A 14638-nucleotide genomic window follows, 5' to 3' on the forward strand; every position below is an offset into this window, starting at 1 on the left:
GTCTGTATATATACCACATTGAATACATAGGACCTAGACAAATGAATCTACTGTTCATTCAACATGAAATGAAAACATGGCGTGTCCCTCAGACACCGCCGTACGCCCGGAATGAATTGCGGGTACGCCGTGTCATGTCACACACATTCAAGGTTGTTGAGCAGGATAAGACCCCAACATCGTGATATCCAAACAGAACGCATTCATATCCGCCAACGCAGCCTTGACTTGCTCGTCGGCCATGTGACCCGTCAGCTCGAGGAAGAAGAAATAATGCCTGAGGTTGTTAAAACGAGTCAAAGCTGGCCCAAACAAACTCAATCAGGCAGTGTTTCCTTTGCAAACGGGCACATACCAAGGCCGCTGACCCGAAGGCCGCGAATCGATCTTGGTCAGGTTGATATTCCGCGTTTTGAGCGTGTTGAGTGCGTCACAGAGCGCACCTGGTTGCCGGTGGTCCACTGTGAAGAACACGAGGGTGCGGTCGTTGCCGGAGGGCATGTCGGAGGCGTTGCCAAGGATGAAGAAGCGGGTTGTGTTGTCTGCGGAGGGAAATGTATGTGTGTGTGAGCGCTATATCTGACGGAGTTCGACGAGAGACTACTGATTTTACCTGCAGCATCCTCGATATTCTTCTCCTCCACATCCAAGCCGTAGATGCTTGCGCATCCGAGGCTGCAGATTGCGGCTGCTCCGTGCTCGCGGGAGGCGAGCTCGGCGGCTTTGGCGGTGGAGGACACGTTCACTCGCTCTACGCCGCGCATGTGCTGGTTGAGGAAGGTCTGGCATTGTCCGAATCCCTGCGATTTGCATGCTCGCTCACATGAGCACCTGGTCCGAGTGAGTTCAACAAGCCGAACACACCTGCGCATGAGAATAAATCTTCCTAATCTGGCCCCTCGTCGTATCCTTATTCCTTAACAGCACATGATGCACCGCCAAATAATGCTCCGCGCGAATCTGCACCTTCCCACCGGGCAACGCACAAAACACATCCAGCGTCGGCTGCACGGACCCAAACCGCGAGTTCTCAAACGGAACCACCCCGTACGTCACCGACCCGCCCGCCACGGCATCAAACACGTCCTTGATCGTCTCTTGCTCCACGTACTGGCAGCTGTCGCCGAAGCGCTCGAAGGCGGCTTGGTGGGAGTAGGTGCCCCGGGGGCCGAGGAAGGCGATCGTCGTCTCTTTTTGGAGGGAGATGCTGGCCGACATGACTTCGCGGAAGATGGACTGGATTGCCGAGGTCGGGAGCGGGCCGCTGTTGAGGGTTTCGAGCTATCTTTTCGGAAGATGGTCAGGATTTCGATTTCGGTGATCCCGGTTGTGGCCTCCCACCGGCTTTGCATACCCGCTCGTATATCTGCATTTCTCTGCTCGGTCTGTGGATATGCTCGTCGCTATGGAACACCCCTGCGTCATTAGCAAGCCCCGCTCTCTTCGCACCAAGCACTTCATCCCCACGTACGCGACCCCGCCGGTCTTCTCGGCATCCTTCCGCTTCGCCAACCCTACATGTAACCTTTGGTAAGTAGTCTTCCGGGCTGTGAAGAGGAGTACACAAAAGTAAACGTACCAATCCCGACGCTAATGGAGGCCCGCTCGTTCAGCAGGCGAACGAGTTCGGCATCCAGCGTGTCCACCCTTGCCCGGAGCCGGGGCAGTTCACCGGGAGTATCCTGTGTCGGAGCTGACATGGTCAGTTGTTTGCTGGCCGATATCTTGGTGAGCATGCGAGTTGGGCTCGGCTCGTTGTGATCGGTTCGTTGGGCGAAATGGGGGGTCCAAAACAGGTCCAAAATGACACTCCAGCGCGAGAGCGCGCTTCGATCATAGCCGGGGACTCGGCGAACATGAACCTCGATACCACCTCTCAAACTACCCACATTTTTGACGACCGGTCTATACACTCTGTATATGGTCAAAGAAGGTCAGATGCCACTCACTGACGGGAATAGCAAGACGGGCTGTCCGAATGTCACCCACATACCTGCTGTTTCAGACTCGTTGGAATTGAAAAACTCAAGTTTGAAGTGGTAATAGCTGTATGACGGTGGTTGCTCTGGAGCTTAGACGAGGCCACTGCATAAAGCCATTTTGCCAGTCGGTATTATGGCCGATCACCCCGATTATTCTCTCCAACGACCAGTAACATATACATTTCAAGTCAAGAGCCCATCGATCCCAGTCCTCACCTCAATATCCCAAAAAAAAACCCCGATCTCATCGCTCCTTCCTCGACAAAATCCTCCTCGGCGCCAATCCCCCATTCCCATTCGTATGCCCATGTTGATGGGTAACGTGACTCCCACCCTCCCTACCGCCCGCAACACCCGCCGGATGCAACGCACGTCCAAAGCCAAACGGGTCCGGGTCTTCTACACTACTAGCACTAGCATTGTTGGTTGAATTTGCGGTATGGGTATTCGTATTGTTGGTAGCCGCATTTCTACCCACCGACGCCGCAGAGAACGGCGGTATCATCAACGGCGAGTTCTGAAACAACGAGAAGGCGTTATGCTGGTGGTGGTAATGATGCAAGTGGTGGTGGTGATGCATCCCCGGCGTCGGAGCCCGTGGCGGGGACGCCTGGATCAACGTCGGGGACGGGGTGGCAATGGTGCTGGTCGGCGTGTACGGCGGGGGCGCCGAGGAATACAATGCCGAGTTATGGAGCTGCTGGTACGATCCGACAGGCCACGGTTGCTGTTGTTGGTGGTGGTGGTCAAGCGGCCCCATCCTCGGGCTCGCGACTGACCCTGGATGCGGGGTGGGTGTCACGCGATTCGCTTTCCTCAGTGGATGCTGCTGATCCCCACCCACAACCGCAAACCGTCTCAACAACCGTTCCTTCAGCCCGGCCTCAACCTTGATCTCCTCCGCCAGGCGGTCGTGCTCGCTCACGAGGCTGACGTACAGGGTGGTGCGGTCCAGTGCCGCGGCGGTGTGGTGGTCTTCGGTTTGGAGGGTTGCGATGTGGTCTTTGAGTGTGGTTAGGGCGCGTTTTTTTGTGGAGAGGTGCGTGCGGAGGGCGCTGCAGGCTTTGCGTTGGGTTTTTAGGAAGTCGGTGTGGGCGGGGACCGGGGTTGAGGTGGGTGGTGGTGATGCTGTCACTTCGATAGCGAATGGCCGCCGCTTCGAATCCTCCATCTCCGCGGCAGGCGCGCTCTGCACCTCCCTCGTCAACGCCTCCAATTTCTTCCTCGCAGCCCTTACTTTCACCTCTACCTGGTCGTTCCGTTTCGTCTCCTTCGCCAAAAGCCGCTTGTAGTGCCCAACGCCCTGCTGCAATTCCTCCCTTTTGTCCTCCAGCGCCTTTATCTTCGCCTTATGCTCGGCCCTGACGACCTCTGCGCTAGCCTTTCTGTCCGTATACCCCTTCATCTCGGTTTGTATCTCTGCGATCTCGGCCTCCATCGTTTGTCTGGTCTCTACGCTTGATGCATTGAGTGCTTTTCGCTTTGAGGTCACGGTTGCCAGTTGATTTTCGAGGTTGGCAAGCTCGGTGTCCAGCGCGCTGTGGACGCTCGACTCTGCGGCGTTCAGAAGCTCGCTGACGACGCTGGCTGGCATGGCGGCGGAGGTACCGGTGGCAGCGTCGCTGATGACCTCCATTGTAGGCTCTCGGGCTCTGGATGATGGGGCCGGCGAGGATTGCGCTGTTACAAATTGAACGACTTCGGAAGGCGCATTGAGTCTGAAGGAGGTGCTAGCCCACACCCGCAGTCTATGGTTCGTCCCCGGCTTCAATCCGATGATATGCACGGCCGTCTCCTTCTCCGCGGAGCTTCCAATCAAGAATCCGTTCAGCTCGATAATGTGGGTAACCGCCCCCGAGCCGCGTTTGGTGTTGGCGTTCCAGTACACTTTACAGCTCGAGTCGGTGACGTCCGTGAGAATCAACACGGGTACGTCGGGTATTACGATTCCGAAGAAAGCCATGGCGGCCTGCAGCCGGCGGGAGGTGAGGTACCAAAATTTCCAAAAAAGATAATAAATGCCAGTGACGGTGCAGTGGGCGCTCATCGAACGCATGAATGCAGGTGTGGGATACAGGCTCCAAGGTTTGTAGATCCACAGGTAGAAGATCATGCTGGTAACGACGAGTGGCCACCATACCGTCCGCGTGCCGGTGGGCGAGTAGTTGAGGTTTCGCAGACCGTAGCAAAGGAAACAGTGGGCGAAGAAGTACGCCAGAATGACCACTGGTTTCCCAAAATCGCAATTATATCTGAAGGTGAGAAAGAGAGTGTGGATTGGATGAGTGATGTGGCACGTAATGCAATGTGCATCGTCAATGATGGAATCCAAGCTGGTAGGGCTGCGGGATGAAGGACACCCTGCTCTCTCTGCTTGCGACATGATGTCGGGCGAGTATCACCAAATGACGACTGCTAGCATTCGCTCGCAAGCTTTGCGCCTCCCATACTCAATGCCCTTCGTCTTCGGCGACGCTCAACGTTACAGTGGGCAGCCTTCCGAAGGCTCGCGCTCCCCGACGCTCCAGCTCTCACTCGCTACCCCTCGAGTCCATCATACATACACAAGAAGATCCGACGAACAAACAGTCACCGCCGTAAAGAAAAACACAGTCGGGCCCATATCATACGCCTGCACATATATGGAGAGCGTAAGGACGCACATAAAAAACAGGTCGATAGGCATTCCTATATCGAATTTAACACATATCGTCAGCTCGAGTAACAGTCACGATTTCGTAAGATAAGATAACTAACCAGTGAGCGAGCTAAGCAGCGCGACGGAGGTCCAAGTCCATATCAGGAGCTGACATGTGGAAGACATTGTGCTGGTCGTGACGGAGTGAGAAGACGGGGTGGGTCATGTCGCGCGGGGCCGGGAACGAGCGATTGAGGCGACGAAAGATGGCCAACAGAAGAGAAAGTCGGGGGGAAGAGGTGCCTCTTGCTGTTGTGAGGGCATAGTCTTGCGTGCTGTGAAGCCACAGGATTGCCGTGCTGAGCAATGTGACTGTCGCGAGAATCGGTGGAAAAGCTGGAGTTGTCCTCAAAGTGCGCGTGGACACTCTCAGATTCCCCCCAAGTCTCAGCGCACAGGGCACGAAAGCTCTTTAAATTCAGATACGAAATAGATGAAGCGGCATTGAATAAAGCAACGTGCATAGGGTTATGAGATTGAAATGACATGATGCTGGTCTTGCCACACACAAAGAACGTTTCCACCTACGCTACAGGTCTATATACGATGGTATTTTCGATGCTAAATTTACAACCTGCTGTTCAAGATCTGCAAGAACTCCTGATCCTTCAAAGAAGCTCCACCAACAAGGAACCCGTCAATGTCCTGCTCCTTCTGCAGATCGGGCGAGCTCTTCGCACTGACGGATCCACCGTACAAGATACGAGTAGAGTCGGCAACCTCCTTGGACACATTGGCCGCCAACCATCCCCTGATCTCCTTGTGCGCATCCTGCGCCTGCTGAGGGGTGGCAACCTTGCCTGTTCCGATGGCCCAGACAGGCTCGTAGGCGATGACGACCTTGCTCCAGTCCGCAGCGGACAGCTGGCTCGCGATGGCCTTGATCTGCCTGAACACGACCTCGGTGGTGTTGCCCGCATCGCGCTCGGCCTCCGTTTCTCCGCAACAGGCGATGACGTTCAGACCGGCCTTGACGGCGTTGGCGACCTTCTTGCCGACCAGCTCGTCGGACTCTTTGAAGATGGCGCGTCGCTCAGAGTGCCCGAGGATGACCCACTTGATGGATAGGTCCGTGAGCATCTCGTGGCTGATTTCGCCGGTGTAGGCGCCTTTGGCTTCGGTCCAGATGTTTTGGGCAGAGACGCCGACCTCGGAGCGGAGAGTGCTGCGGACCTGGTGCAGGTAGGGTGATGGGGGAGCGATCACGCACTCTGTGTGACAGACGAGGCGAACATCGTGTTAGGTTTTGTGAGAGTAACGGTTGTGATCTGCGTTCAATGAGACCTACCGACGTTGTTGGACCAGGAGCCCTCGTTCAAGGCCTTGACCAGGGTTTCCACGAGCTGCCTGGAGCCGTTCATCTTCCAGTTTCCTCCAACCTACGCACGCCATAACAAAGTCAGTGTGAGCTGGCGAACTGGTGCGAGAAACCCGTCGACTGCACCGCACCATCCCCAACGACGAGACCGTACCAAGAACTTGCGAGAAGACGTCATGATGCTTGTACTTATTTCCGAGCGACCGAAGTGAAGACGTAAGTGAAGTGAGACCCGTAGAAGGCAGTATGAAGTGCTTGTGGTGAGCGAATATAAGTTGGCAGCGAGGGCTGTTGCAGGGATATGATACGTAGCCTTCGTTGTTGTCCTTTCCGTGTCGGCATCGATGGCTGTTGTTGGGCCGTCACGACGCCACGGAGACTCTCGGAGGGCGCTTGCATGAGCGGTAGTCAGTTAGGGTTGCGCGCTTGCTTGCTCCCGTTCTCCTCCGGCCCACAGCACTCGAGACTCTCCACGAACGAAAACGAGTTTGGAGGCAAAACGACGTTCTCACAGGGCCCCTGTCATTGGGCTTAGTTCCGTTAACCTCTGTTCCCTTTGTCAGCGTCTTTAGCCGTCCTGGGTTGCTTCCAGGGGGAAAGCTTTCCTGCTCAGTGCCGCAAGGTACGCTTGTCCATAGTCCTAAGATGATCTTTGACGTTTCCCGTCGGAACTCCCAGCCCTCTCTATATGAAAGCGCCTTGTAACTGTATCCTCAGAAGCCCATAGATAGCCAATATGCCAAAAGAAATCATAACTTTACAACTGGGCCACTCGGCAAACTTTGTCGGGACGCATTTCTGGAACACGCAGGTTGACGCTCCCTGATTGTCTTCTCCCAAACGTTGGACCCAATAGTAACGAAAAAGCAAATACAGGACTCGTATTTCCGTTTCGATGGAGAAGAGGAAACGGAGCTAGACCACGATGTGCTATACCGTGCTGGACGTAATTTGAATGTCAGTTCGTCGGTTGGCCAAGTAGCGACGTGGGAGACCCCCGAGACTAAAAACGCAAACGCAGGGCGAGGAGACGTATACACCACGAGCTCTGATATCCGATTTGAAAGGTTTGTTGACGCCGCGATGATGCTCCAGGCGATGGATGTCGGGAATGCTGACATTTATCACATTATAGGAAGCTTTGGGTCGTTGAAGAAAGTCAGCCCGCTATACGAAACAGATGCATCGGAGGAGATGTCCGCATGGTCAGTTGGAAAGATTGTCGCCAAGCTCAAACTGGCGAAGTATTTGACGTTGGTTTCGGCAGGGGTGGAAAGGTTGATCGCTACGTACAGGACCCATACCCAAAGAACCAGTTCCTAGAGCACCTAGAGAACCCCTCGCAAGCGGATGGCGAGGCCACGACGTTTTCCGACCATCTGGATAAAGCCGTCACAGTGTGGTCGGACTACAACAAGATCTACTATCACCCGAAATCGTTGCTGGAGGTGCCGCACTATATCCACGACGACGATCAGAATCCGTTCTCGGTCTGGACGCAGGGGTTGGATGTTATGACTGATGCTGAATTCGTAAGAACGGGGGAGCTCTATTTTCGATCTGTCGAGCTTTGGACGCTGATTTATAGTTGGTCGACAGCGAGATGAATGCTTTGATGAGCGGTTACGGTTTTTTGTTGAAGAGTGTGATTCATTGCAAGTAAGATGACGCTCGGTCCCAGCCGTTTCCGGCAATGGCCGACACAGCAACTTAACCACCGAGCGGGTTTAGGGCTTCAACATCCTCGCAGACGCCGAAGACGGGTTCTCCGGCATCGCAGGATCGTTCCTCAACCATCTCTCGGAAGAATTCCCTAAGAAAGCGTCTATAACGTTTGGGATACACAAGCCGCCCAGCGTGTTTGACACTGAGGTACAACATTTTTCAGGAAACGCCCTTACCATTCTTAAGTGCTGATCGCTTTTGTCTGAGCAGAAAAGCAGATACGTAGCATCCGCGAATTCGGCTTTGTTGCTCAATACGGCAGCAAGGACGAGCTCTTTATATGTCCCGATCTATGCGCCGAGTAGAGCTAATGTGCCGGCTGGGGATTGGAGTCGCTATGTCAAGAACGATGTAAGTAGTTTTGGATTGCTGCAAGATCCGATCGGGGGCACCAGTTCACGCGTTCTTTCCTCGTCCATCAGTTGAGCACCCCATATCAATGGAGCGCCTATTTATCCGTCGCGATAGAAACCGCTCTTCTCCCAGTCCGGTATGGGTGACAACTATGCACACCCTCTCCTTTTGTACAACAATCGCCAATCCCCCCTATCTGCCCACCAGCATCAAAAAAACCTCCCTCCAAGTCGCCGACATCGCAAACATCGTAAACGGCGGCTCCTCCCGCACGGTCGCAACACTCTCAGCCGCGGTCCCGTTTGCGTTCCGCAAAGGCGAGTCGTATGAGAGCTCAATACAGATGAAGGAGGGACGGATACCATGGATGGTGGATCTGACGCAGCGGCTGGCGTATGATACGGTAAGAGCGGGGATGATCGCTGGGAGAATGGCCGAAGAGGGTAATCATTGATAGACATTGCATTATGTAGGTGGGCCAGGAGTATGGACAGTATACCGTCGTGAGAGGTGTTGGAGAGCTAGGTCGTTGGGATGACGTTCGCACAAGGTAAGGCTCTGAGTCCGTGAGTGAGCTCCTTTACTTTCTCGGATCCAGACCTTAGGATCCTCTTCTTCCAGTAAGCCGCCCAGCAAATCAGAGGTAGAACAGGCGTTGAGCCAGGCGTTGAAGACTGCAGGGTGCCCGTCTGGCCATTGGTAAGCTCGTTTGAACCGCGTACATTGAGCACTGGGCTATCTATGGGGTTGATATCAACTTTATTTCCTCAGCTTCGCCATCGACAAAGCCATGCCCATCGGCGAATCGTTTCCCCAATTGTTTACATCCAACATCGACGGCAACGGGTTCATCGTAGACCGCAACCCAGACAACACAGGTAACTTCAAATCAAATGCACTCCCGGCTCTTTGAATCGACTCAAATTACCCCTCTCATCAAACCCAGCCCCGCACCCACCAACCCACCACATAGCCTCCCTCTGCCGCCTGTCCCAATCCCCCCGCCTCGCCAAACCCATCCTCGCAGCCCAAGCCATCCTCGCGAAATTGACCACACCCGTCGCGGTGCTGTATGAGAAGGGAGATAATGGACTGGCGAGGGAGGAGTGGGTGGAGGTTAGGCAGGAGTTGAATGATTTGGCGGATATGTATTTGGGTGAGGAGGAAATTTAGGGGGTGGAAGGTGCGGATGGAGTGGGGTGGACGGCGTATTCGGTGGGTGTGTGGGTACAGTCTTCTATACCAGCGGCTGTAACCTTGATTCATTAGGGAAGGCTATATCCCTCAGTCGAACATATGTATCGCCAGGCTAGGCGCACCCGTAGCTGCAACGTTGGTGGGAGGATGTTGGAACAGCGACGAGTCCCAGGGCGTCTGCGCGTGCTAAATGCAAACGTCGTTTTTGGCCGTTAGGAAGATGTCCCACGGTGCGTACAGTAGGCTGCCAGATATCTGGTTACGACGCCCCAAGGACACATCATTCCGAGCATACCCACCGGCCCAAGTTGTCGAACCCCATGCAAACCCTTTCAGCACGACCGCTCGGCGCTAGCCCAGGCCCCAGGGGGACTTCTGGGTTGCACAGGGAGGCTCAACCACCCGTCGTAACGAGATATCTGGCAGCCTCCTGTACAAAGTGCGGGGCAGTCTGTCTGCCTTCCCGTCCTTTTTCTTGGCAACTTGGACTCTGCCACTCAGTGCCCGCCCCGCATCTACCACAGAAGTGCATAAATAAGAGTGCTTCCCTCCTGCATTCCTCCCTCCCTCGTTTCGTTCGCTCCGAATTCCATCTTGGCTCGCGCATTTTCGTCACTCACTGAACACATTGTTAGGGCGCCGTCATCTTCACACGTAGCAATATAAACTTCACATCCTCGACCTCTTCCACAATGAGAGGCTCCCAAGTAGGATACTGGAGGCCCGACCACCTCCTAAACGAGGCTCTCGAACAAATCAAGAGAATCCTCGAAACAACCCGTCAACCGACGTACGCCGGCGATGTCCCCCACCAATATAAGGACAAGTACCTCCTAGCCGAGTTCCTGACCAACGCCGCTCTCAATGCCCAATGGACCTGTCTGGAACTGCTGGGGCTCGACGACCAAGGGGTTAAACTGTTGAAGGACTGGACGACGCTCCAGACCAACCGCCCGGCGGTCAGCCTGCGCTTTATCGCTGAGGAGCGGTGTGGTTTTCTGAGGGAGCAGGAACGACACGTCGAGGCGCCGTCGTCGGAAACGACCATCGAGACCACGTCCAGCCGTTCGTCCAACTCGGTCCTTCATGCCATCAAAAGCAAGTTTGTGACCACCATCAAGGAGTACGTCTACGGCTACAGAATCCGGTACCGCCTGTCTATGTACTTTGGGACGGATATCGGCGCCAGCACGGTTCTCGGCGAGGTGGAACGCGGGTGCGAGCTGATCACGACCGTCAGGGACAACCCGCCCGCGCTGCCGGTCGTCATCCACGACCCGCTCGATGTGAACATCACCTACGTCGTTCAGAATTTGACCATGGAGGAAGCTGAGCCGTTCCAGTTCCGGATCGACAGGGCCGATGAGGAATGTCACACGCCGCGGAGGAACAGGAACATCACACAGGCGCTCGACTACTTCGGTGCATTCTCACGATGGGCGCACCAGGTGCACTACTACTTCCAGGGACTGGCCCGAGAACCGCGCGCCGTTCCCGGGAACGCTGTCGACCTCTCCGTTCTCTCTGCGGACGGAACGTTCATCCCCGTTGCCCCGCTGTTCGAGAAGCGCGAAGGCCGAGATTCGGTCCTGCTTTCGCCGGAAGACCTGGGGCTTTTCCTGCAGGAGCAGAAACGTAGCCTGCAGGAAAAGTTCGCAGCCATCGACCAAGCCATCCCTGCTGGTAAACTTATAACAGCGCAAGAGGGGAAGGTGATGGCCACCTTGGCCCATGCAATGAGTCTGTCGCGGACATACAACGGCTCCATCGAGGCCATTGAAATGATGCTGCACTCGCAGCTGATTGCCGCTATCGGCCGCACACTGCAGCCCCGAGATTTCACCCAGCTCGTCCGGTCCAACAACCGCAAGCTGTTCCTGCCCCAGTACGTCCCCTCCCCCTTCTGTTTCGCAGTTCAACGCCCCGGCCACTCCCCCGAAGGCGTCATCAGCATCGAATACGACGAAGACCGCTCCTCCTCCTCCTCCACCCTCGACAACGCCGGCGCCATGGTGGACTCCTTCCACAGCGCCTTCGACAACATCGACGTTCCCCTCATGGAGATCCCCCTCAACGCCGCCACAAAAGTGCAGTTTGCAGGCAAACGCCATCTCCACGCCTGCCTCTTCCACCGCTTCTCCGACTCGCCCGAAACGAACATCGCCCTCAAAGCGCGCGCGCGCCAGTTCAGCTCCTTCATCCTCCTCGTCGGCCGGATAACCTCCGCCACCCGCTTTGAGCCGCAGGCCGGCCTGATCGTGCAGAATAAGGACGATCTCACCATCCCTCTGCTTTTGGAGACCATCCCGACCCCAAAGGAATTCCAGGACGCGATCGAGTCCCTGTCACCGGAACAGCAGAAATTCGCTAAAGCGATGCGCGCCCTGCAATTGGAGAGCACGCTCTTCGGAATCTGTGTCGTCGAAATCAAACCCGAGCTTGAGAAATTGCTGAATTTGCCCCCCGACGCACTCGCGAAGGAGATCCAGCTCACGCAGGACCTCATGACATTGTTTGTCGAGTACCAGATCCCCAGCGATCTCCTGCGGTACGACGGCGAAGCGGACGCTGCAGCCAGCGCAAAGACGGACGCTGTACGAGGATACGTGGGCAAGATCAAGGATATCATCAAAGGCCGCGGACGGGAGGATATCGAGAACGCGCTGGGCAAGGCGCAGTATAATCAGTTGAACCATCTGGCCGAATCGAACAAGGTTGAACCGGCCGCCGCATATGGGTTGTTCGGGGGCCCCCCGCCCCCGCCAGCCGGCTCTTTGTTCGGCACCGCCCCCGCATCCTCGTCGTTCGGTGGCTTTTCCGCGGCAACCTCTATCCACCAACGGGGCGAGCAAAGTAAGTTGCCTACCTCGCCAATCGTGTACTCGCCATGCTCACCAACTTACTCCCCAACCTCACCCGGCTACTCCCCATCCTCACCTTCCTACTCTCCATCCTCACCTTCCTACTCTCCAACCTCCCTTCCCTACGCCCCAACCTCCCGCCGCCACCCAGTGTCGGACCTCGTAGGCCGAAGCCAAGAACTCTCCGCGGCATCGATGAAGTTCAAAAAAGCCAAATCCGCCGGCCCAGTATTCGCGCGAAAATCCGCCGGGATGTCAGAACCCGTGGCCGCTCCCCCAACCGTCCGGTACGAGGGCCACCAACAACAACAACAACCCGTCCAATCCCAATCCCAATCCCAATCCCCTTACACATCCAGCACAGACCTCCACGACCGCCCCAACCCAAAGCGAAAAACCGACGACATGGAAGCAGACAACATGAACACATCTGATACCCCCGACCCCCGCCTCGACTTCACCCGCTTCCCCACCCTCCTCGACTCTGCCCTCTCCACCCTCCCCTCCACCGCTCTCCGCCCCACAACAATAACCCTCGGCCCCACATGGTCGCGGAGCCGTCCCACCTCCATCCTCCACTCGAACCCCACCCCCACATCCCTGCCCACATCCACGCAACAAACAGAACGCAACGCGGCGTTTGACTTGCTGGATGCGTTGAGTAGGAGCGGGAGTATCGTGATGCAGGATGTGGTGATGCATGTGGTGCTGGCGGCGACGCATTGTTTTGATCAGACGATGGTGGAGGAGGTTATTAGGGGGAATGTGGACCCCGTGGGGGTTTTTGGGAGGAGTGGGGTGCTTGTGGCGGCGACTGTGAATGGCGTTGACGGGGGGAGGTTGGTTAGGGGTGGGGAGGCTGAGGTGAGGGAGCTGGAGTAAAACCTATCATGAGGGTGTGATGGGGGCTATTATTCACAAACGGTGTACCTTATTGTGCGCGAGATCGGAAGTAGCCGACGATGGTCAGATCGTAGACTACTAGTAATCTATAGTACTAGTAGTCTATCCTATAGAAAACTAAGGGTTGAGGCCTAACGGTTGACAAGAGGAGTCAAATGCAAACGCGTGACAGCCCCACAGTCTTCCTCGGAAGCGGGAATCAAGCGGGCATCGTGCGTGTGTCGCCTCATGTTTGGGCGTCCCGCGTTTCGCTCGACAAGCCCCGTGAAGACTGCTCCCTTATAAGAGACTAGCATAGATCCCTTCCTCGTCGATAGTCAACGATAGCATTATCCATAGGCGCAGTTTCAAAAATGAGTGTAGAACCAACTCTCTCCGTTTTCCAGGTATGTTTCAACCCGCCGCGGATGGATGGAACCCACGTCAACAGAATCTTAGGACTGAACAGGCGGACGTGTTCTATAGCCCAACATCTTCGATGGCAAAGTAGCGTTCGTCACAGGTGGCGGGAGCGGGATCTGTAAGGGGATTACGGAGGCGTTGATGAGGTATGTGTAAGGTCAAGAGACGCCCGGTTGTAGGGGGTGTGAGTCTCATGAGTTCATTTGGCGTAGGCATGGAGCGAAAGCCGCGATCTTCAGCCGAAGCTTGGATAAGATCCAGGATGCGGCGAAATCACTGTCGTCTGCCACTGGTGGGTCAACGAGATATCACCATGCTAACAACATAACTGAGCCGCCACTAACTATCGGTTTCTTCAAAGGGAAAGAATGCATCGGCTTCGCAGGCGACGTCCGATCCTACACCGACCTCGAAGCCGCGATGAAGAAGGCGCGAGACCATTACGGAAAAATCGATATTGTCATTTGCGGGGCGGCAGGGAACTTTTTATCGCCGGCTGAGAATTTGTCTGCTAATGGGTTCAAGGTGCGCTCTATCGTCGTCTGTCGTCTGATCTGAGCTATGAATTGTGTGGACTAGAATATGCATTCCGCAGACGGTGGTAGAAATCGATCTCCTGGGCACTTTCAACACCGCGAAAGCCGCTCTGCCTTACTTGAAGGAATCGCAGGGATCGTTGTTGAGCATCTCCGCGACCTTCCACTACATGGGATCGCCGCTGCAGGTGCACTGCGCGGCGGCCAAAGCTGGGGTGGATGCGATGACGAAGACGCTGGCGGTCGAGTGGGGCCATTATGGAATCCGGGTTAATGCTATTGCGCCCGGGGTACGTTACGTCTTTCCCGCTCCCGCTGATGCACCGCGCAACACTTTGACTGACACGCACTTCTCGTCTGTGAATTTTTCTCCTCCAGCCAATCGCAGAAACAGTCGGCCTCCAGAAACTGACACCCAAGAACATCGACTACTCCGACAGTCTCATGCCCATCCAGTCCGTGGGTAAGATCAGGGATATCGAGCATGCGTCTTTGTTCATGCTGGGCCCTGGGGCACGGTTTATTACGGGGCATATTTTGGTGGTGGATGGGGGGCATTGGTTGACGGGGATGGGGACGGGGGCGCCGCCGGCTATGTGGCGTAATGCGGGGTCTGCTAAGCTGTAAGGAGGTTTTTCTTGTGTACGTATACTTAGTTTGTG

The 14638-nt window shown here is 55.6% G+C and overlaps 6 protein-coding genes across 6 annotated transcripts; 3 read left to right on the forward strand and 3 right to left on the reverse strand.

Moving 5' to 3' along the window:
- Positions 1–63: 63 nt before the first annotated feature.
- Positions 64–2020, reverse strand: EV422DRAFT_392064 (Prephenate dehydratase-domain-containing protein). The gene is made up of 8 exons (XM_053066859.1): positions 1994–2020; positions 1580–1914; positions 1472–1514; positions 1355–1403; positions 865–1281; positions 614–800; positions 356–542; positions 64–277 (listed from the first exon to the last, which is right to left on the reverse strand). Exons 2-8 carry the CDS (start codon positions 1734–1736, stop codon positions 148–150), a joined length of 1170 nt encoding a protein of 389 aa, XP_052927288.1. The 5' UTR covers positions 1737–1914; positions 1994–2020; the 3' UTR covers positions 64–147.
- On the reverse strand, positions 1866–5021 carry EV422DRAFT_392123 (uncharacterized protein). Its single transcript, XM_053066860.1, has 5 exons — positions 4740–5021; positions 4547–4670; positions 2199–4234; positions 1994–2046; positions 1866–1914 (listed from the first exon to the last, which is right to left on the reverse strand). Exons 1-3 carry the CDS (start codon positions 4804–4806, stop codon positions 2227–2229), a joined length of 2199 nt encoding a protein of 732 aa, XP_052927289.1. The 5' UTR covers positions 4807–5021; the 3' UTR covers positions 1866–1914; positions 1994–2046; positions 2199–2226.
- A 38-nt stretch (positions 5022–5059) lies between these two features.
- Positions 5060–6353, reverse strand: EV422DRAFT_577415 (Triosephosphate isomerase). The gene is made up of 3 exons (XM_053073256.1): positions 6153–6353; positions 5969–6059; positions 5060–5891 (listed from the first exon to the last, which is right to left on the reverse strand). The coding sequence occupies exons 1-3, from the start codon at positions 6174–6176 to the stop codon at positions 5248–5250; spliced, it is 759 nt and encodes a 252-aa protein (XP_052927290.1). The 5' UTR covers positions 6177–6353; the 3' UTR covers positions 5060–5247.
- Positions 6354–9622, forward strand: EV422DRAFT_523417 (Misato segment II tubulin-like domain-containing protein). The gene is made up of 16 exons (XM_053069906.1): positions 6354–6620; positions 6719–6809; positions 6875–6955; positions 7020–7065; positions 7134–7203; positions 7266–7530; positions 7598–7657; positions 7730–7870; positions 7934–8074; positions 8146–8213; positions 8285–8480; positions 8551–8627; positions 8699–8776; positions 8849–8955; positions 9024–9460; positions 9574–9622. Exons 2-15 carry the CDS (start codon positions 6735–6737, stop codon positions 9248–9250), a joined length of 1632 nt encoding a protein of 543 aa, XP_052927291.1. The 5' UTR covers positions 6354–6620; positions 6719–6734; the 3' UTR covers positions 9251–9460; positions 9574–9622.
- On the forward strand, positions 9590–13111 carry EV422DRAFT_523423 (uncharacterized protein). Its single transcript, XM_053069907.1, has 2 exons — positions 9590–12127; positions 12287–13111. The coding sequence occupies exons 1-2, from the start codon at positions 9967–9969 to the stop codon at positions 13015–13017; spliced, it is 2892 nt and encodes a 963-aa protein (XP_052927292.1). The 5' UTR covers positions 9590–9966; the 3' UTR covers positions 13018–13111.
- Positions 13112–13391: 280 nt separating this feature from the next.
- Positions 13392–14603, forward strand: EV422DRAFT_565976 (2,4-dienoyl-CoA reductase; the record flags this gene model as incomplete). Its single annotated transcript, XM_053072379.1, has 6 exons — positions 13392–13424; positions 13504–13586; positions 13653–13732; positions 13802–13965; positions 14036–14266; positions 14355–14603. 6 exons carry the CDS (start codon positions 13392–13394, stop codon positions 14601–14603), a joined length of 840 nt encoding a protein of 279 aa, XP_052927293.1.
- Positions 14604–14638: the final 35 nt, after the last annotated feature.

The sequence above is a fragment of the Fimicolochytrium jonesii genome (genome assembly GCF_025526975.1).
Source record: "Fimicolochytrium jonesii strain JEL569 chromosome Unknown EV422scaffold_6, whole genome shotgun sequence".
Lineage (NCBI taxonomy): Eukaryota > Fungi > Chytridiomycota > Chytridiomycetes > Spizellomycetales > Powellomycetaceae > Fimicolochytrium > Fimicolochytrium jonesii.